The sequence below is a fragment of the Rhopalosiphum maidis genome, chromosome 1, assembly GCF_003676215.2.
Source record: "Rhopalosiphum maidis isolate BTI-1 chromosome 1, ASM367621v3, whole genome shotgun sequence".
Lineage (NCBI taxonomy): Eukaryota > Metazoa > Arthropoda > Insecta > Hemiptera > Aphididae > Rhopalosiphum > Rhopalosiphum maidis.
In genome coordinates this window covers 90,041,467-90,066,422 of record NC_040877.1, presented here as the reverse complement: position 1 = coordinate 90,066,422, position 24,956 = coordinate 90,041,467, and the positions used below count along the sequence as shown (strand labels likewise).

The following is a 24,956-nucleotide window of genomic DNA, read 5'->3' as shown; positions in this document are numbered from 1 at the left end:
TGATATCCATAGGTATCTTCAAATTTGGTGGAAACACATTATTCAAATGACTAAAAGTACGCAGGAAAAATGTTGAAATAAAATGTAGCTTGGCACGATTCAGATAAAAAACACATGCACACGCACACACATGCACATTATCATACATACACATACATACACTCGCATTTATACACACATACATTCATACACACATTCATTCGTACACGCACATACACACACACACCCGCGCACTCACACTCATACTCACACAAATATACTACACACTTATTTACACACAAAAATATATTATACACTAGCACACAACACTCCGATTTTATTTTGTTCGTCGGTCATAAATTTAAATAAATGCCGTGTATATATTCATTTTTATATTTAATTTTTATGTGTGCGTATAAAAGATTTGTGCGTCGTCCTTCTTCGTCCCTCGTTTATACAGCATCAACTTCGTGGCAGACTTCCATGTATTCCTGATGATGCATGATGTCCTTTATTAAGTCTTTCAGTATATTGTAACGTGGAAATATCGGGTACACTTTTGAGTTGACGTATTCTACCTGTAGCAAAATAAATCAACCAAGTTAGATGCCAAGTAACAAAATTTTACAATTGCGGCAACTGAGAATGGCGTATGTGTCAATTCAGAGTTGATAATCGATACAAACGGCTTCGGTAAATAATATTTATAGCCACTGAGATAACAGTTTTGTAAAATATGTAAAATTAATTAACAAGTAGAATTGATTGACATAACGTTTTTTAAATGTATTTTCAGAAATCAGATTAACCTCAATGGGTTGATCAATTCCGTAAACTAATTTCATATTATTAAAGGTATACTTAAGAATTTGATAGGAGAGTAAATATTATATACACTTTCGTAAATTATAAATATGAACATTATTATGTAGTAGGTATGGTAATAATATTTATACCTTCAGTTCTCTTATAAGATTTCTTAGACCAGTGTATTTCTTTAACAATCGGTAAAGGTCGTTTGTCATTTGTGTATTCTCTGCTTCAATTTGAGCTGTCGTCATGTCTGCAAATACGAATAATTAATAATCATACATTTCATTAAATTGAGTGATTAATTATTAAATTACTTTCAAGTGGTAGATAATATTTACTATTTATTATTAATAATAATAATTAGGGTACAGATTTAGTTTAATACGATGGTATATTATTATGCAATTAACCTTATAGTTGCTATTGAAAAGTTTATTTTTAAATCAATCGCTAGTAAAATTAAAATTAAAAAGTATATTTTGAATTATAATTACTAAATTCTAAAAAGTATTTCATAACAGTAGTTAAAATTTAAAAATATAAAATTATTCATTGTTATAAATATTATTTATTTTGCAATCAGTTTGAGTAATTAATAAATAAAACCGTGATTCAATTGTTAATTAAGTTATATTGTCATAATAATTTAGGTTTTGTTTTAAACCAATAAAATATAATATTTACGGTCAAATGAAAATAAAATAATCAACATTTATTATTTATACTTTGGAAAATATGTGTGTAAAATACTTTTTTATATAGTAAATTTCAGATAGAACATAGTGTAGATCTTATATTATAGTAAGGTTTATGTAAATAAATTAATTGTGGTTAATTATGTTATATAACTTTTTAAAGAGAAAAAGTATTTATTGTACTCTTTTAAACTATATCAACACCAATAGTATAAGTTAAAAAGAAAATATTTATATATTTTAGTAGTTTTTATTTAAAAAATTATTTTAATATTATTTTGAGCATTATATTATTTATTTTTAATACTCAAGCACAATATGTTTGAATAATGAAAGGTCATAGATTGGGGTCTACTATAGTGCAATTGTGTTAAAATACCTCAACATTATTATGTTTGTAAGATAAACACAATATAATTTATCGATGTTAAATTGAGGTCGAAGGATTTATTATCAGTTATCATAACACATAAAATATTATCGTCAAACATAGGTACATTTTTAATGTATCAACACTTAAACCATTTTAAGGATAGAATTTTTTCATTTTTTAATAATAATAATTTAACTAAATAGAAGAATAATTTCTCTCTAAATACATTTTAAATAATATTACATTTTATATTATATTATAAAAATATAATATAGATTAGGTTAAATGTAAATTACTATTATGTTTGATTAATACAGATATAGAATATTTTTAAACTTGCTATCTCAAAGAATAAAATGGTTAGGATGTATTTTTAATTATAGGCTTTAAAAATCGCAATATTTTAGCTACAAAAAAATTAGCTATTAAGTGATACTATGAAAAATCAGTTATTGAATATTTTCATTTCTGAGTAATGATTAAGCGAGATAACCGAATCGTTACCTGAAATTCACGTGTTAAAGACACATTATAATATTTTGTAAGACATATGTATTATTATTTTAGCACCCCGATGGTCATATTATATTAAAAGGCTAACGCGGTTTTGTATTAATCGCATGGAAAACAAAACAAAAAAAAAATATACCTATTGAATTCGTTCACTATTGTTTGTCATTTTCAAATGGATTGTTTTATGAAACCCAATTACAACCCCGCATTCAATTATGTGACATTTCAAGTATTGTTACATTGTCTCGCGTGCATTATTAGTGTGATTTTTAACATGATAATAATTGTGTTTTAAAATATATATTATATCGGAGAATAATCAGCTGTGGTATTTCATGTCGTTTGAATTTATTATATATAAATTATGCGAAAATATAAATGTTTGAGTTTGAGCTCTATATTATGAGGGTTGTGCACATTTTTTGATAGGGTTATACACTGGTAGTATTTTGGATTCGTATTTAGTGGATTTAGTCTAAAATGCCATGGGACTAACAGAAAACGCAGTGGATAACAATGAGTAAAATGGCATGGTTTTCAGAGGAGCTGAAAACTTTTATTTTCCGTTTTGACGGTTGTAAATAGTACATAAAAAATTCTAAGAAAAAATGACCTATGTACGAGTATATTTATTTAGCTTTTAAGTTATATACAACTGTAATATATTTAGTATTTGAGAATCAAAACTGATCATTTATAGTTATTTATTATTAGTGTTAACTGTATTAATTGATTTAGTACATTGAAAATTAGTTAATTTGAACGAAAAGAAAATATAAATGGAATAGTCTATTAAAGTATGCTAATACGCTGGTATTTTATCAACACTACTATAGTTATGGATTCAGCTATCCATCTGAAACTAAAACGTTTCCTATTTATGAAATTATTTTTTTTAGTACAATTATTTTAGTCCCGTTTTAATAAGAAAAAATTTATGTGTGCAATCTATTCGATAAAATAATTTAAGTTTAATATAAAAGGACACGAATAAAACAGGTATAAGTATACTTGGATTGAAATTGCAGAGTCTGTCCTACAGTAAAGGTACTTAACCAGGAATTAGTTTAAACCTAAATTACAAAAAAATAATACGTTTATCTTGTGGTTAGGTTGATTTTAGTCTATTTTTAATTTGTTTAAACTATAAATGATCCTTCTACTCGGGCTTTACTACCTCTAAAATAAATGCATGTAACGAATAAAAATATTCTAAAAGTGGCATCAATGGTACAGATGTGCATTTGGGGAGATGAGGTTTTAACTTTTTGGTTAATTATCAAAATATAATTCTCTTAGCTAAAAAGATATTCTATTTCTATAGCACTAATCTTTAGAGACAGAGACTCCTAATTTGTATGAATACATAAGGTGGTATCATACTTATTAAGCATTATAATTTTTAAAATAGACGTGCCGCTGCTGTACGTGACATAGTTAGGTCGTTATTCTTTGGTTAATAAAGTTCAAAATATGAAAATTGAAAGATATTATACTGCACAAATAATTAATAATATCTTTGAGTATTTTGTGAAAAAAAAAGGAAATGATAAGTTTTTAATAATTAAAAGTAAAAAGTTTTATTGTTTTCTTAACGCATAAACAATTTTAAAAACTATATATTATAATATTCAAATTGGTTTTCGACAATCGGGGAAGTACAAATATTTTTAATTAGCCAAAATGTTGTGGCTGAAATATAAATGAATCACAAGCATTACATTAGACTACGATATTTAAGGAGATTGGAAATATATAACTTGCTGTATGGCGACAGATCGATTTCGGGAAGTCCAGATATTACGTACATCATTGTGATTGTGGGGCACTCAGTAGTCAGTGCACACAGACACACACAGAACCACAATTGTTCAGACGTCACGTTTTAGATTTAATACTAGACATGTTTGGTGGCAAACTATTAGAAGTAAGTATGTAAGATTATTGTATTACCTATTAAACTTACAATAATTAAGCAGCAAAATTTGTAATTTTTCATAAAACAATTTAGTTTAATTTTTGACTAGATATTGTTAGTTATTTAATTTGTTGCTATATCTCATAAATCATAATAGTACAAACATAGTTTTAGAAAATAAAACAGGATTATTCCTATAAAAGTATATATTTTGTAGTTCGTACATTGTACCTATACTATTTTATTTAACAAAATAATTACATTTGTTATCCTGGCATTTGTTTTAATTTTAATTAAAGCAAATATACGTCAAGTACCGTTACTTATTCTATATACGAGGATAACTTCCTATTAATACTATTATTATTCAAAGTGTCAGTAGCAAATGGCGAATTCAGTAGTGGATTACAAATTACAAAAAGTAATAATTCGTAATCCACGATATTAAAACCTTATCTAACTGCACAGCAGTTTATTGTAATTTGTTTTCAAAGGCGATGAACGTTACCACGATAATATAATAATCGTACGAGCGTTACTGGAGAAAACATCAATAATTGGCAATATATAATATATTGCACGTAACGTCATAAGATATGACGAATGATCGACAAGGATATCGACCCTAATCACTAGGCAAACGAATACACTGTGCCAATAAAAGAAAAAAAAAGACATTTTCACAAACGAACAAAATTTAATAATATAAAAACGAAACTTTAACATTTCAATATTTGATTTACAGGATATAATGAGTATATACGATTATAGCAGTCTATATTGACTGTATACACGAGTTGTTGAAATTTCATTGAATAATAATTCAGGAAAAACGTTTAATCCATAAATTGAAACAACACTAACATAACACCACAAACACTAATAATAATAATAATAATAATAATAAAAAAAAAACATTTTAACACTAACCCGAGTGCATATAATTGTATTATACTCCGGGGCACTGCAATATTAGAGGAAACGAAGGAGCAGACGAAGGAGCAGACAAAGCAGCCCGAAGGGCTATAAGTAACCCCAACTCCTTAACACTTTCGCTTATGTCTCCAGTTGATATAATCAGGAACGTTGACAGATATTGCGTACAATTATGAGACTCAGATTGGCGCCAGTTGAGCCTTGGCCAAAACTCAACTATTCAAATCGAAAAGAAGAATTAATCATGAACCGACTTAGAATTGGCCACACGAGAGTTACTCATGGATATCTCTTACATGCCGCTCTTGTAATTCTTTCATTACAGTCAAATACATCATCATCTACTGCCAAATCTTCGCGAACGCCGGAAAAGAATGCGAAATACAAGATAACCTATACGAAGCCATAGGACCCTATGCTGACACAGAAAAAATAATCACATTTAAAAGAAAAATTGAAACATACAACTTAATTTAACTTAATTTACATTATTTTTAAACATCATTGTAAAAACCCCTTATGTACATAACTATATACATAATCTAATTGTAAGCTAATAACCATTATGTGTTGATGCTGTAACAATAAAAAATAAATAAAATAGTATTATCTATCGGATCCAAAGAACTACACTGTACCTACGTGTAATATGTTATTATTATGCCGCGCGGATACAGTTACGGTGTGCAGCCGCCGCCTCAACGCATTGTCGTGTTAATACACAACATTATTATATATATTATTATAATTTCTGTTCGGCAAACAGAGGGCCGGAGAAACTTTCGAACCGCGAGAGGGATATTCGACGGTGAAAATTGACCGTAACGAGAGCCGCTCGCTCGCTGTACACGGCATAATATACGGGTATTATCGACCGCGTTCGGGCGCGTTTACGAATATATACACGCGTATACGTATATATACTTAAGCTCCGCCGATGTATAATATTGTTATATTATTATTATTAGTTTCGTTGTTTCGCTGCAGTTACCGGCGGACGAATCTTCTAGTCGAACAACCTCTAAGCGAGATTTTCGGCAGGATTATTTGAGATAGCTCCGCGCAGTCCGCTGCTATTGCGCTTGTCCACCGCCGCCGCCGCTGCCGCCACCACCATTGCCGACACCGCTGCTGCTATTGTGTTCACTGTCTCTGTACCTACGTGTTAGCTTTGCCTTTATGCAGTATGATATATAGCTGTATGCTATGTGTGAATATAATAATATACATAATATCGTTACACGATACAGGGCGATTCTTTTATCATCAAGCACAGCCATTTTCTTGGTAAATTTATGTGTTTTGGGAAACGTTGCTTTTCCACAAAACTCGAAGTCGTTACACTTCTATTTGCTGTCGTCTTTATTCTTTGAGAGCTGTACTGGGTTTTGAGTGACAACCAATATTTTTAAATTCGTAGAAAGAAGCAAAATATTTTCGTTTATATTCATTATTATCGGATATATTGTGTATATATAATACACACAGTACGTAATAATATAAAGTTTTAATTTCGAGTAAGCCAACGAGTGGTGTGCAAATGTTATTGGAACACATCTTCGTTCATCTCAACTTTGAAACGCTTATCTAAACACTTGTACGTTTTATTATTACTAACTAATTGCAAGCTTAAAATCCTATTCTTATTCATTTGAATCTTCAAAATGTAGCTTTTGAATTTAAAATTAAAAAGGTATGTTATTAATATTTAAAAAAGTAAAATCACCGAAAAGTCATAACGATAAAGAATTTATGAAAGTTGTTATATATTTTTAATTATATTTAATTATATATCATTTTAAAAAATAAATTAAATATATTTTAATGACTAAATTATTTAGAATATGTACTTTTATAAAAACACACAATTTTACCAAAAAAATTACTGTCTTGTTATAACATATTCACGTTATAAATATACATAAATTATTAAATTATAACATAATAATTACACGACGACATAACTTACATACAAGCTATCCCCGAAATACATATAACGACATTACTGCAACAATAATAATAATTACTAATTGTGTATAATAATATGTATCGTATTATGTTGTTCAATGTATTATTCTATACAATATTTTCCCATTCATGAACTAAATATTATACACTAAAATATAATATATTGTTGAACGTCGATGAAAATTGGTAAACGTCAAAAGTCTGCAGTGGATATCATTAGATCAAAAATGTCTTGTCATGATGATAAACTAGCTAGAGGGTTAGTTATCTATCCGAATGAATTACAAATAATATAATTAAATAATATAATTTTATGCCGTGAATCGCTTCATATAAGATTACAATATGAGTAGATATCGTTTTAGATATATTATTAGCGTTTTAGCTACTCGTTATAATATTTTGAAAATTAGTAAACACGAACACTAATTATTACTATTTATGTATGCATCACGCGATATTGTGATAATAAATGCTAAATTTTAATTTCGAATAAAAAATTGTAATTTTCATTACTATTATTAAATATTTATAATATATTATTTTGGTTATATACAACGCATTTAAGTATGTTCAATAATCAATATGCTCGATTAATTAATTTAATAATATAGGTACTTTAAATGTAAATATAAATAATAACAAGAACTTATAATATTCATAGTTTAAGAGTATGATTGGAAACTTTTGGTTGCAAACTTTAAAATAAGGTTTCTATTACGTGACATTAACACACAGTCATATGTTATATAATTGTCATTATTGAATTGAGTATAAAATTGACTAAAAAATGAATAGAAGTTAGAAGTTTAAAACTCAGGGATTTTATTATTAAAGTATTACTATAGTTAGGTACAAATGAATCATACATTAGTATATATACAACCACCTAGACTTAAATAACGGATTTACAAAGTTTAATGAATGTTTAGTAGATTTTCTTGTTTTACCAACTTTATAGATAATAATGCAAAGGTTTTTACTTTCAACTTAACTTTTAAACCTAACAAAAAACTAAAAATAAATAATAAAATAAAATTTGTGAGTTATCAAAAACTAAAAACTAAAATATCCCACCCTCAAGTACCAATATAGAAACTACTTATACTTAATGTACGGTCAATATATGACATGCAAGTATTATTCATTATATTTTGCAGTTATAATATATTATAGAATTCAATACCTACACATACTTGTATCCTAAATTTAGTAAAATTTATTTAAATTTTAAAACGTGTGTCTCTATAAGTAATAAGCATCCGTGTCTATGAGTCTATGACAAATGATTATTAATTTCTCAACTTGAAAATAATTGTTCACAGTGTCAAAATCAATGATAATAGTATATTAAAATTTATTTTATATCCAAATCATTTTATATGAAATGATTTCTTATTAGTTTACACAGTTTAATACTTTATAACAACAATATTCCAATAACAAACAGAGGTACATAACATAACAAATTGATTGGAAATAACTTTTCAAGATAGTTTACAACATACCAAAAAATATGGCATCACTATGATAAATACGTTACGGAGATAAACAGATACATCGCTCAAAGATAAGAAATCACACTATCAATTGATCAATTCAATATTAAAAAAATTCTTTATCAATATCTGATGATTATTTAAGACATTTAAGACATTATTATAAAATATAATAATTCAAAAGGTATTTAAATCTTAATGAAAATGGTTGTAGCATTGAAGTTCATTCCAATTAATGATAATGATTTGGCAATTGAATTGTTGTCGGAAATACTTACCAGACGAATACAACCTTTACTAGATTAGTTTGAAGACAATTACTTTTTACAAAGTAATGGAAATGAAAAAGATTGTCGATTACAATTATTATTATTTCTACCTAATAATATATGGAGCACGTATAATAGAGTTTTTAATAAAAAAAAAAACAGAACTAACAATCACAGCGAAGCTGCTAATAGAAAACTAAACTCGGAGATGATGGGCGTTAATCATTCATGTATGTGGTCTTTTATAACGTGTCTTCAAAAAGTACAAGCAGGTGGAGGATTTTATTATAGTCAATTAAAAGCAGGAAATAGTCCCCTTAAAAAAAATATAATGATGTTGTTAAGAGGATTTTAAAAATAGTTGAAAATTATAAACAAAGTAGAATTTTGTTATTTTTGAGAGGAGTAGTCGTGAAATATTTCTGTTGAGTAACTATTGAATTTTAAATTAATATATTTTGTAGCAAAATTTTGAATTTATGTGTATTTGAATAAAATATATACTTATAAACTATAATGTTATATAATTATTTTAATATATATATTTATATTATTGTCATACGTATATGTAAAAGTTTCTTTTACTTTATATAATACATATATATTTAATATAATTTTTCCTCGTGCCCAGACGGCTGCGTCCATTTGTTCCTGTTTGAACAAGTACAACACTACCTCGACTAGATCTCTTCCAGAATTAAATTAAACTAAAGAAATTAGGTAAACTAAACGGACCAAAATCAACTCAAGTCAATTTCACTTTAAATCAGAAAGAATGTCTTCCACTTATTTTAAACAATGAGTACTTGCCAAAATCGAATTCAATAAATTGCTTTGAAATAACTATTAAAAAAAGCCTCATCCAGAAAGATTATACCAGAAATAAAAGAAAACAATATAACACACATTTTCTGCGCTATCCAAATTTAGCTACAAAAACAAAATGCTCACCTACAATGCTATTTTAGCTCCCATTCAGTCATATAGCATTTAAATCTGGAGTCAACCAAAATCGTCTAACATAAACACATTGAAAGTATTTCAAGTGATGAGTTTATGTCTAATTATTATTATAATCAATATATCGTATACTAGTATCATATATATATATGTGATATATAATTTTCCATAGATGGGAAAAAAATCTATTGCCGCTTCACATAAATAAATTAGTAGGCTTACCAATAATTGCTATTCGCCGACAACTTCCTATTGGGTATATCTTTATAAAACTTTGTACAACTATGAAAAAGTATTCGTGCTTTTACATTAAAATAAAATAAAATATTGCGTAATGAGATGTTTACATAACTAGTTGCAATTGTAAATCGATTAAAATTATATTTTTTTTCAAATACTTAGAAGTGATAATAGATTTTAATCAAAAATGATTATAAAATATACAGAATATAAAATAAAAAGAGGTTGGTTGTTCTATTTTACAAAATTCGTTTTTTAAATATAAGTCAATTATAAGACATGTATACGTGGCAATATGATATTGTGATCAATTCAACACTATTTTATTATGATATGTGTTGGAAAAGCATATAATATTCAGTACTTACATAAACAAAATATATTATAAAAACAAATAAATACTTTGTATATTAACTATACATTAAACAGATTCTAATAAAATACATTATACAAAGGCTCATAATTGATGTTTTCAGAAATAGTAGATTGGAAAACAAAAAAGTATACATACAATTGCCTACATAACACTAATTAGTTTAAACTCTTGATTACAGTGAAAAAACTATATTTATTAATTTGAAAAATTATGTTAAAGTTTATTAAATAAATACGGAAAATATTTTATGAATATAAGATATTATTGAGTATATTTTTAAAGATATAATAAAAGTATTACAAATATTTATGTCGCAAAACGTTTCCTCAATATTATGATAAACCTTAGTTGTTATAATATTATAATATTTTTATTTGAAATATTCATTTATCGTTTATATAGGTATTTAAATTACATTCTGTACTTAGTATAACCATTCATGAAATATATTTTAAGCTTACTGATTTAATCTGGTATTTGATATTCTTCCTTTTTTTATTACATTTCTAAAATATCTTTGAAAAAGAAGTTTTGAAAATTGTATCATATCATTATTTTAAAAGTAGGCGACATTTTCTACACGTACATAATATATTCTTATTTGAGCTTTAGTATTCCTATCATTTATTACACAAAAACGTCATCTGCACACGTTTTTGGAAATGTAATTCTGTTATTTTACTGTTGTAAATGATCAAAAACATAAAGAAGTAATAATAATATAAATCAAAGTTATAAATTAAAAGTCAATATTTCCTAAAAAAAATAATAATAAAAAAATGTATACATTTTACTTCATTAAAAAACATATAATGTGTCTACCTTGATATTAATTTTTATTTCCATATTATATAATGTGAAAATTTCTATGGAATGAATGAAAAGATTAATTTTAATAATCAAATAACTTGAAAAACATTTTTTTTAAATAGGTAACATTTATATTTACCGACATTAAAAAAATATCCTTTTGTATTAATTATTAAATACACGTATATGTATAGATCAAACATAATCTAGTTATATATAATATACTACATTAAAGTAAACTGAGCAGTAATTTATTATCAAATGTTGTAGTCATTCGGGTGATTTGCATTTTTATATAATATGTATTACAATTATTTTTACTACTTATATCGATTTTTTCGTCGATAAGGTAGTAAGTGTAATCAACTTTTTTTTTAGATCAACGTCCATTAAATGAGCTGTGATTATTAAATTTGTATCAGGTTCTATGTAAAATTTTACAGAGAACTTAAAAAATCAGATAAATTAAAATTTAATTTATTACCGTTCATTAAAAAAAAAAAATGCGGGTCACACTTCTTCATTGTTTGGAAAACTGTAAATCAGTTTGATGAAACTAGATATGTTATAAGATGTATGTATATTGAAATATTTTGAAAAAATGTGATAATAAACAAGTTTTAATAATTTATTTAATACAAAAATGAAAAAAAAATTGAATCACTAGTTTAAGATGAGATGTATTTTTAAAAATATAAGTTTTTACATAAAAGTGATATCAGACCCGTTTACGTGAGACTTGATAGCGCAGTATTAAACAGTGTGACAAACATAAAAAAATGTTGACAGCTGCAATTATATCATATAACGCATTGATTTAAATGTCTTCCGCTGTATAATTATAAATGTTATCTATCTGTTATGTTTATTAGATTTTTAATGTAACTATACAATATATAGAATTGGTATAGACGTATAGTATTAGATATTACAATATTTTTACAATACTCTAATGTTTTTATTTAATCAGGAAGCATTTTACTTTTTACGATGCAATTAATAATTATAAACTATAATAAAATACTGTAATATTAAAAATTTTAGATACGCTTACCACAAAGTCTATCAATACGTTCTCGTTTCTTTTCATCCTCTTCAGCTAATTTAGCCGTAGACTTGACACCTTCACCAGACTTTTGCGATTTTTCCACAATCCCACACGCCCTAAGCACGAATGACGGTACCGTCTCTTGTTTCTCTTGTTTAGGTATCTCGACCAGTGTCCAATATTGTGTTTCCAACCGGATAACTTCCTTTAAACAAAAAAAAAAAAAAAACCAGTATAAATAAAAACGGACGACGTAGGTATATTAACAAACGGGTTTATTGAATTTGACCATATAGTAATAATAATGTGTGTGACATTTAAGTTGAGAAAAAGTGTTAGGGTTTATTGGTATAATATTTTAACGGCGAGAAGAATGGCCTGTGATAAATGATATAACTTTTGACAAAAGACAATAGAGTTTTGAAAAGTATCCGAAACTTTCCGTTTAAAAGTAGTCAGTCACAGTAGTGTTTAGGTCATTTCTTGTTCATTATTTTATCACGAAAACATTTTATATTTATGCGATTGTGCACGGTTGGAATGAAAGAATAATAATAATATGATAGTGTTTATAAAATGAAGAAATTAAAAAATACATATGCGTGTATGTATTCAAATATTATTAACGTATTTTATGGTGCTTTGAATGAAATCAATTACAAAATAATTTATTTCGTGTTAACATCAGTACACTACTTTGAATTAATAAACATAATGAATAAAAATGAATGTTATTTTTAGTCAACGTTATTTGGATCTGTTAATAGGATATGCCATTTATGGCTTTTGTATCAGTAACTTATGCTGTATGGCATGATTAGTTAGGCAAATATAAAATTCAATTTGTACTATATTTCAATAAATTAAAAAAATAATAAAACCCGTAGTCAATAATATGGTAGTTATCATAATGCTAATAATAGTAAGTTGAAATTTAATTTATAATATATTATCCGTGTACACCAATTTTAATTCATAGCTACCAATCATTAGGCTCTAATTTTTAAGGTATTATAGTAGACATTTTAACGAAAATCTAAATGTTTATTATTCTTTTCTATAAAAAAATTTAATTTACTGAGTTTTGCTATTTGAAATGTTGAAATACAGGTTAAAATGTGATAAATTATTTCTTCTGTACAGTCATTCATAATAAATTTTTTTTTTATTTCGTCAGAGGTATGTGAAACCACAGTTACCTATATTCTAAACACTGATATTTTTTTTTGTGTTATATTAAAATTATCTTTAACAATATCGTGTAACAGAGTGTAGGATGTACCTTTTATTTCTTAATAATAATATCTTACCTTAATCATAGCCTTCAGAAGATTATACCTTTGGAAGACATTTCGCGTTGACTTACTCTCTGTGTACTTAGTCATTAGTGTAATGAGTGACTTTTTAGCCGTATCATAGGATTCTTCCAAACGAATTCGTACTGCTCTCAATCTTTCATTTGTTTCTATGACTTCTTCTTTAGTCTGACCGCCTTAAAAAATATAATTTATTAATAATTGCTTGTTCAATTTTCAGTTTGATTACTTCCCCTTACGCTATATATTTTAGACGTTTTTTTTTTTTTTTTAGATAAAGTGCTATAAAAAATCCTGATGTTTTAAGTATAATCTCAGAATATCCCAGTAGTTGTTCGAAACTTCTTCAAATCAAGGTCTTTGTGTTTTATTAATATCTTTAAATTTTTAAATCTTATTACAATGTTAAACATAAAAAAAATCTTAAATATTGTAAGACATGAAAAAAATACCGATAAAATATGTATTTCATAAAAAAATATTGACTGTATAGTATCACTTCTCCCCCAAGAAAAATGATTGGTTGGAAAAAATTTTTTAATGATATTACTTTGTATACCTTGACTCCAATAAAATATTTACAAAATATGAGTTAGAAAATTGTATTAATTTGTATTTGATTTTATTATTAATTCTAGTAGATTATATGATATTTTTTTGTAGGTATTTACTATTTAATGTTTAAAAATACCTTAAACCGATTAACAATTCTAAAACCGAGTTAATATTTCTTACCATTTAATACCTACTCAATGGTTATCAGAATAACTTCCAAATTATTCCACGCAAAATGATACTGGTTTTGCGCACTAAATAGCGTAGATTCAATAATAGATAACATAATGCTATTCAGATAATTTGAAATGAAAGATGGCAGTTGATGTTTTATATGTAATCCCGTATAGGAGGATTTAATCTAAAATTACTTATAATCATGACTTATGATATGTATAGTATAGCGTGTAAAAGGCTTAATTGGACTGTAGCTTTTAATCTGGGTATACAAAGTTTAATGTATATAATATTATATAGTATATACTATAGATGTATGTTAAAATTTATATACATTTATCAACATTATTTAGGAGCAATTGTTTGCCTTAATTTTTATTTACGGTAACAATAAGAATTTACTCTGATTATAATTTATTAATTTATAATATGCCTCGAATATTTTTGTAATGATTATAAAACCTAATTTGTTAAATTATTTTTTATATACACAAGGTAACTAGAAGTTTTTTTTATACGTTTTAAGTACTATTTAAACATTGATATTATTATATTAAATTGAAATATGTGCAGTTATATAGAAGAAAAATATAATTTTTATTTTAGATAAAACGTTGGTTTATGTTTTAATGAGTAATTTTGGAATATTAATTTGATTATCTTCATTTTATTAACATTATAATATAATTCTGCAATAAAAGTTATTTATATATTTAATTTTTAATAACTGTTAGAACTCAAATTGTAATGCCCTAAATAAAAAAATAAGACTATACCATTAAAAAATGTGTCCATGACATAGAACTTATAAAACACGTTAAAATATTAGTATTATAAAATTAAAATTTTTAAAACTACCGAATCGGTGGGTGTGATGATTCAGGATTAATACGATAAATAGCAATTCATATTATTATATATTATTATAAAACTAATATAACTTCATAAGCATATATTATTGAATTTAGATCCTCTAAAATTATTTTTTTTTCGTGCAGTAATAACATTTTTTTTATTTTAGTTTTTTATGATAGATTGATAATATACATAAACTCGTTAACACGCTTATTTTTGTACATATGTTAGATTCTTTCTATCAACACTCATACCACCATACGTTATTAAAATTATATATTGCAGTAATAATAGGTCAGTGAAACAAAAATCAGAATTGGTTCAACGTTAAAGTTTTATCACAATACTGAAACACAATTAAAATTTTCATTGTCTTCTGATTATGTTTTATTTTTTAAAGTGTACCAATGATCGTCGCGTATACTTAACATATAACACAAACTTATTAAATCTGGTCGATGAATATCATCTTTTTTAAATTATATTATTCTTGTTTTGTTTGTTAAACAGTGTTTTTTTTATAGTAGTGTGGTACATTCGTTTATGCATGTAAAATTAAACCGTTTTGGTTTTTTAACGACGTACGTTTTACCAGCTTTCCCCTTTGTCAAATGTTTATTTTTAATAATTAACAATTAACATGAATTGGTGAGGCTATTTTTTGAATTTGTACGGTAATGATTACGGAGAAAGAATGAAAAAAATTGTTTGATGGGAGATTAATTTCACTGGCACTGACTCTTTCTAGTTTGAAAAAAAAATGTTTCTGAATTAATGTATGCACGAACTACGCACATTATCGGAAAATTTTTGACAAACTTATTTCATACCAATTGCATTTGATTCAAAAAAAGCATTTTTCTGTACCATCACCCATTTAAAATGCTAATTTTGATGAAAACATGGGACAACGATTTTTTTATCATGATTATCTTATTAGGAAGTGGTAAACGAATTGATAAGTTATACAGAGTAGTATTAATTAAATCCAAATCATTAATTGAGTTCTCTACAGACATGAAAATGTTTATAGGATTATAAAGCATATTATATATTTGTATCACATAATAATTTAATATTATAATTTAAAATTTGTTATTAATTATAAGATAATTCTTTTATCATAAATTAAGTACTTAAATAGAAACACAGTAGATCATCGTTATGTCAAATCTTAAGGGGAACATGATAAAGTTCGAGATATCAAAAACATCGAGTTTTATTAAAATTCTTAAAAAAATGGTAAATAATTTAAATGTTTAAAATGCATAATTTGAATACTTAAAGTACTAATATTACATAAATATCAATAAATTACAATAATGAATAAATTAATTTTTATTTTAAAATTCTGTCATTATATAGTTTATTTAATATTAATTTTACTTTTGTTAGAATGTAAAAATTAATTATAAGGATATTTAATTTACGCTTATTTTCCATTTCGTTTTATTATTTACGAATGACTACAAATATTGACTTATACCAACGTGTGAAATCACAATCACTATGCTGAATATACTACTTAATTTTTTGTTCTTACTATAATAAATATTTTATTTCGAGTTATCGAGAGCAAAATGCTATTAACTGTAATGACAGTTTCAATGTTTTAAAAAATTCGAGATAGCGACGTTCGACATAATAAGAATCTACTGTAATAATAGGCTAACGCTAGAAACCAACATAAGTTACTGAAAATATATTGTTGATTTTTTTATTTTATTCGTATTACTTATTAGAGTAAATAATATTAAATTTATATCCCATTGGACATACAATTTTGAAATTATTATTTTTTCTCTTACCATCATCATCGTTACCACTGTTATCAATTATTTCGGATATAACCCTAAACATAATTCATAGTGCCACTTACTAGTCAATAGTACTCATGTTTGGACAATGCTCATTTGGTATACGTTGAACAAATTAACGCAGTAATAGTTCCGAAAATAATATTGTATAAATCATATTGATTTCCGCGGAGGGACCCACTACGGATTCATCGCCTGACTATTTCAACGCAATTCAATGGAGTTTTTCTATCAGTTCGACGGACAAGGGCAAAAGAGAGAAGAAAGGGAAACATTTTGATCGACATTCGGCCCGAGTCAATAAAGCGCTTCTGGAACTGAAGCCAAAGAGTTTAACGGGGACGCGACACGGAACCTATCATCGTGACGTACTTGCATTACGGTTGACGGGTGTCGGAACGCATACGTCAACGGCGGCGGTGGCGGCGTTCGCGTCGAATAATTTGAAATTCTGCGGAAAACAATTCCGGAGCCGTCGTGCGAGAAAATGAAATACATTCGTAAAATAAATATCCGAGGAGAATAAAAAAATAAACCGGAATGCTCGACTCGGTGGAATGAGAAATATACATTTTTAAGATCGTTTTCCCTCTAAACGACACGTATTATACCATGTGACACGTACATAATATAATATAATACGTTGTTGCACAATGTAAAATATTTTATGCATATATGCACACGGTCCAGTGTCTAATGTAATATATGATAACGAGTCTTTGGGGGTAGCGAATGGTGTTGAAATAATTATTGTTACGATCGAGTTAATTTTATGATTTAGTTCTATGTAATCGTGAATCGTGATTAAACAATATTAGAGCTGACAAAGATTTACGGAAAATGTGACTTTTGAACACAAGGAATGCAATATATTATACAAGCTGTATGACTCTGACCTGGAAAAAATAAAACCAGTAATAAAGCTGCTAACAATTAAAAATATAAAGCAATATGTTAGCTGTTGGCATAACAGAATTCTGTTTTTTCTACAGTTTACAGGCTTACAGCAAGATTTTCAACATCAAGTTTAAGAATAAATCCTATACACTTAAACCTACAAATAAATGAGAAATACATTTAACCCTCAGCACATGAAACAAATTTAGTGAGTATTAAATTTAACTGGACTTTACTCTGACGTATCTCCTGATTTGTAAGTATAAAGTTCTTGTTGTGTTGGTGGTTCCATTTGGCAGAGTTTCATTTTACGATTTTTGGAACAAATACCAGGTGATTCTGATTTAAACTTTTTGGCTTGCCAGTTACTTTAAACTAGTCTATATATTAGATGTGTAAAAATCAGCGCTCTCTACTTTTACTATTTAAATCAGCGCATAAAAATTATAAATTAAAAAAAAATGTAAAAAATGTAAAAATTAGAATTTTTATGCATAATAATAATTGCTTATTCGTACACTAAAATCAATTTTTCTCATGTGGAGCTTTCATAATAATTTTAGAATTTAGTTTGGGGAACGTTACTTTATCATTCTACTTTTTAGATCGTAAGTACCTATATTGCGTACCAAGTTTGTTACAACACATACGCAAACACATCGTACACATATGCGTGCGTAAATTATGTATATAAATATAATTTATATTGCTAGCAATGACGTATATTATTGCATTATAACTGTTAGCGAACGGACGGACAGTTTGCACTGACGGCGACGAATTGTTTCATTTTCGCGCCTATATACAAAATTAATACACGAATAAACGGCAGGCAAAAGCGGCTAATATAATTAATTATTAATTTCCGAAATTATTCCTAATGCCCTGAAAATGCTTGTTAAACTCTGCATAATGTGTTGAAACTTAAAAAAAAGACGTGTTTAAATTTAAATATTTTCATTTTTTAGGGCATTACGCTCCGGGTTCGGGTAAAAACTTTTTTGGGAAAGTGAGCAAAGTACCTCCGACGAAAAAACACGTTCATAAAATTTAATAATTCAAGAGTTTAAATGTTTGTTATTATTTTTAACTAATATTCGAGGCGGGAAAAGTTTAAAAGTATTTTATAATGATCTCTCACTCCACTTCACCTCCAGTCAATCATACACCAAGTCACTCTTTTTCTATCATGAGGTCAAGGCCATAAAAATTCTGTAACGCTCATATTTTATACTGATAATAACACCAATAATGCATAATAATAATATATTATTAGTAATTGAATGATATTATTTCACGTACACAGCTGTGCGTGTATATATAGTTGGGGGCGAATCGTCACAACAGACCATATAATATTGTGAATGTTCAATGGAATTGAATGTAATCAATATTTCGAGAGACTTTCGAGAGACGACCTTCGTCGTCATCGTCGTCGTCAGAGTGATGGTACAACGATAATATAATTTGTAAACGAACCGGAAGTACGGACGGTTAAACATGGCTATACGCCTTACCGGTACGATATTAGTACTGTTGCCCCTCGACGACGATGCATACAGTTTTGCCTATGTAAAACGCCGTCGTCTAGCGAGGGATGGTCAACAGCAAAAAGACAAATCGCCACATCACCTCTACACTTTTAACATGTTATTAAATATCGTCGATTTTAGGTAGGAAACGTATGCATGCGCAAAAAAAAATTCCATAGTTGTCGTCTCTGGTGGACTTATAGAAGAGCCTTTGGGAGTTTTTTTTTTTTCTTTTTTCTGGGCACGGTCAGCGGTTTTCGGACGGACGGCCAAACTCCGCGGGGAACGGCCTCCGAGACGACCAACGGTAATGGTATCGATTTTCACGTCAAACGCGTTCCGACGAGTGTATTCGTCTTTTGGCTTTTGTCCCTTACGCTACCGCCGCCGCTGCTGAAACCAATTGCTCATGCGAAACGCGTCGAAACGGCCCAAAGTTATATTGGCCGGGCGCGACGCGGGTGGGAACAATCGCGATTTTCGAGTGCCAATCGCGTGTGTTCTTCGTGACGTGTTAATATATTATTAATAAAGTCGTTCTTACATTGTTATAATACAATTTAAGTTTTATTGTGATAGAGTAATGAAGATATACACGCCCACCGTTCGTCTAACGAGTCAGAAACTGCTAAGATAATCAATCGAGTATGGTAGAAAATATAAATTGAGTGATTTTATTGTAACAAAGTGCATTTCAAAAATGACAATAATTTAAAACCGTTTTTGTTTGAATTATAATATTATTTTATACGTGTGCCGATAAACGTACTAACTCAATCTCCGATGCATCACGTTCTATATTATATTTCATAAATCCATATTATTTTTGCGTCATGTTATTTTGGTTTACTATAATCGGAGTAAAATCGATATTTTCGTGAAACCAATAAAAAAATAAATTGTTTATTATTATTATTATTATTATTTTTTTTTTATAAAAAGTTTGCATTTATTTTATGTGTTATTTTCCTTTTTAAGAAGTTATGGTAAATTATTTAAAAATCCCTTGGGAGACTAAAAATTCTACCAAAATACTTTTAATAGAAAAATGTAATAATAATTATAAAGACTGATTAATCAATTAATAATAAACGCTTCAACGTTATACTCAAATATTTGTTTGCTTTTTTTTTGAACGAAATTTCTCATTTTAATTTTAATATAAATATCATGTTGTTTTGTAATAAAAATTGTTTATACTTTTTAGGAATATTGTTATGTTTTATGTGTAACATAACAATAATAATATGTTAAAAATTCATATGGCGGTGTTTAATATGATATTATAAAATTCAATAAAAAATTTTGTTAGACGAATCCCACTTTAAAATAAATACGAAATTAAGAAACACTATAAAACTCTTTTTAACTTTCAAAAAGTAATAACCAAATAATTAATATTATTTAAGGAGTATAGGTAAAATAAACATTAAATATGTAAATCGTTTTGATTTTTGACTAATTAATAATGATGTTAACATAACAGTATTATTGATATAAAATTATACAATATATTTTAATCGATTTTCTTTCTTTAAAATTTTCAAATTTTAATGTGAATTTGATTCATATTTTTGTAACATCTAGAACTTAACAAGTATTAAACTATTATTATTGTTACAATGAAATATTGATTAACAACAGTATTTTTATAGTGTTATTATTTTTTTTTTTTTTGGCATCGTACCATTTTTAAGATGAAATAAGATAAGACAGTGTTAGAACACGGAACTGATACTTGCTATTACAGTATAATATACTTATGATCATCCGATGATCCCATAGTATCCAAAATAACAACTTCGTAGTACTGTATACATAAATATAGAAAAATAATAAGGAATTCATATATAAAAGAAAATATCGTTTTTTATTTTTAGGTGACATGGCTATTCTATTAATTTTTTTTTTGTTCTAACACAGTGTTTCCTAACTTTTTTTTATGCTATGTTCCACTTGTAGATTTTCAAAAGTTGTATGCCTTCCCCTATCAATTTAGAATCTTGCAGTTTTAGGCATTTATTTAATTTCAATAAAAAATTATCAAGTTTTGAATTTATTTTTTATAACCACAGATATGTTTCGTTATTGTTGGGTAATTTATCAGGAACAACTAATAAACATTTACTAAATATTTATAACCTTTTGAAAGTAACTCTAAAATAATTAGCTCTATTTTTGAAATTCTGCAAATTTTCATTAACTTAATATTTAAATTATTCATGGACATTTTCTTAGTAATGATATGAGTTAAATTAAAAACTGTCCTCAATAAAATAGCTTACATATTACAGACAAATAAAATATAATTGACATAATATTTTAATGTTAGACAATTTTGTATAAATATATATCTTGAATAACTACACTTTTATTATTTTGTTTGTTATATTAGTTTTTCCTACGCTGATAATTTATCAAAAACAAATCAGCTTTATAATAAATTATATGAGTAATTGATTTTAAGCATTTAATTTTATTATTTATTTTAATCAAGACATTGCGATTAATTTATAGAATTACTGATGTATATTTTTTAAATAATTTTAATAATGTTATATACATTATTTATTTTATATTTTTTTTATGTTTTTAAATCATGTATTCGTGCATTCGTAAAAAATGTAAGCTACAACATTTTGTGAATGATTTATATGTAAGGTTTCATAATTGTTTATGAAGTAGTTGGAAATCGTTAGAGCTTGTGGTTGTTTATTCTTAAACTAGTCAAATTTCTTTATAACATGTTAAAGCTCTTGTTAATTTTAAAATATGAAGATATTATTAAATGATAAAAAAGCAATATAACTAAAAATATATTAAATAACCTAAGAATATCAGTAAATATTTGTATATCTATATAAATATTTAGTGATATATATTTTTTTTAATATTAAGGAAGATTTATATTTGTTTATTTCATTTTTTAAATACTTTTACTGATTTAATAAATTATAGTTATTTTATTTTATTAAACACACCATGCAATCTTTATATTATTTTTAAGTTTTTTTAAACATTTAATTGTTTTTTTAGTTCAGTGTTTACATAGAAATATGTTTAATCCTCATTAAAATCCAGTAACCGTTTGAAACTGTATTAAAATATTTTATAAACAGAATTCTGTCACTGACAATGTTTAAGAATAATTCAAGTGAGTAAAAATATGTTTTTGATGGGCCGTAATTACAATGTTTAACGATGTGTGATTTAACCAGTGCAGCTAATAATATAATAATATATTGATTAAGGTATTTATTTATTTATTTAAACGATACCGAAGACACACGAGAAGAACGTACTTCAGTAGACAGTTTGTAATTTTGTGTTTATTAGCACGGGAAGGAAAATGTTGTTCTCTTAGATAGTTTCCCATTTCCCGTTGGTTATCTACGTTTATTTACGTTCTGTTTATTTTCTACGAATAAAGAAACCGGTGAATTTTTCGTTGCCAAAAATGCAATTTCACCGACGTCCACTATAAGTTTGAATTGTAAGTGTAAACAGCGCACATATATGGATCTATTTCTACTGTATCATAATAATTAGTTTTGTAACATACTAGCAGTGCCTTCGTCCTTGACGTCTTGTACTATTCGTCTGACACTCTGAGTAAACTTGCCCACAATATTCGAACCAGCTGAAACAAAATAAAAACCATGTACAACATTTACATATCGTGTAATAATATATAATTCATAATATCACGTATATATAACATAACATTTAAAAATCACTTTGTTGTTAGTTCGAAGTTCGTGTATGTTTAACTAATAAACATCGTAGTAAACATTTTATTGTTGCAATATACAGTACGCAAGTTACCTACCTACTTTACGTATGAAAATGTAAAAGACTATTGTATATATATATATATATTCGTAAAACAAACTTATACAATATAAACAATTTACAATGAAATGTGCTCAGTTATAGTCATGCGCTGTACGCCTACATGACTTATGATTTTGTTTTTTATTTCAATTATAAACATTTAAACATATTTTATTATTTTTGATCATAATGGTTTAATAAAAAAAATGGTTTTCCCAAAATGTTATTGCAATAATACGTGTATAGCTAAGAATAATAAACATAATTACTCAAGAATTTATATTATACACGTATATTGGTGTATAAATATTTACTTATTTTATGAACTTATTATATAATCATAAACCTTTTGTTATACAGAAAATGTAATTTACTTTATTCAAAAGAAATCCAAGTTCAACTGTCATAAACATTTGTATTATAGAATGAAGAAACGAATTTTAAGGAGTTTAATTGTAAGTCTTATAAAACGTAAAAATGTAATAAATTATCACCAAGATTTATGTTAAAAAGATAATTTAGATTTATTAAACAATTTTTTTTAGTTTTTCCGTTAAAACTACCTACGTATATTATTTAAGTATTTTTGTTTTTCAGTATTTTTTTTTATGTTGCAAATTGTTAAACTAAAAGTCTATTTTTACATGGTTAATTTTATAATATAATTATTATACACTTTATCATTGTATTGTATTATATAAGGTGATTTACCAAATCTGTTAACTCTTTATTAATGCAATTAATCAAATCATTGTTTATCAATTTTTTTTTTTATATTTGAACACCATATGTTTAGACAACAAGTTTTTTTTATACCATATAAGAAATATCTTTTAGTGATACATATTTCTTTATTTATGAAAGAAAACTATCAATTTTTCACTAAGAATAATAATCCTTAATAATTTTACTTTACATTTAGTATAAAATATAATGCATATGTATTATTTAGCCTAGTAGGTTTTAACTATGACATACTTAGAAAATTGTTACAAATTATTATTTAATAATTCAGATTACAAAACTATTTGTTTGAATTTTGATCTATGTACATCAAAATTTGTTTACAAATTATAATCTTAACGATTTACAGTAAATAAGTGGTTTTTAGTTGAAAAAAATCTGAAATTTGAATCAACACACAACACTTTTTAATGTTATAAAAATGATTGAATGTTGAAATATGTATAAAAACAAGGTTTCAAAATATGGCTTTTTAAAGTAAACTAAAACTAAAAGTTTTTTCAGAATTATTCAAGGAAAAATGTTTGTGGATATGCATAGTGAATTATTATGTAGATATGCTAAAATAAATAAAAAGATTAAAAATCTAAAACGGTAAGAATCACCCACTATTACTATAATCTAAGTTGGCTCTTAAATATATAATCTATATAATTTACTTTCTATTTATTGATTAAAGTTATAGTATAAGCTATGATCAGAATTTACTGATATATAGTGGCATTCAGTTTAATACTTTTTTAAGATTAAAAGGCAATAGTTATATTTTAAAAACGATTACATTAAGTTTATGTTTAATAGTCTCTTTGGTCTTAAGTATATTAAATAATAT

The 24,956-nt window shown here is 26.3% G+C and overlaps 1 protein-coding gene across 3 annotated transcripts in view; it reads right to left on the bottom strand.

Annotated features, from left to right (window-relative positions):
* Positions 1 to 247: 247 nt before the first annotated feature.
* The window catches only part of LOC113552163, a 148,439-nt gene continuing 123,730 nt past the window's right edge, over positions 248 to 24,956 (bottom strand). For 2 of the 3 annotated variants that reach the window (XM_026954894.1, XM_026954895.1), the window contains exons 3-7: positions 23,109 to 23,186; positions 13,708 to 13,889; positions 12,404 to 12,602; positions 936 to 1,042; positions 432 to 557 (exon numbers count right to left, since the gene is read on the bottom strand). In XM_026954894.1, coding sequence (XP_026810695.1) covers positions 432 to 557; positions 936 to 1,042; positions 12,404 to 12,602; positions 13,708 to 13,889; positions 23,109 to 23,186 — 692 coding nt within the window. Of the gene's footprint in view, positions 558 to 935; positions 1,043 to 12,403; positions 12,603 to 13,707; positions 13,890 to 23,108; positions 23,187 to 24,956 lie in introns of all 3 variants that reach the window. The other variant, XM_026954893.2, reaches the window with a different exon arrangement.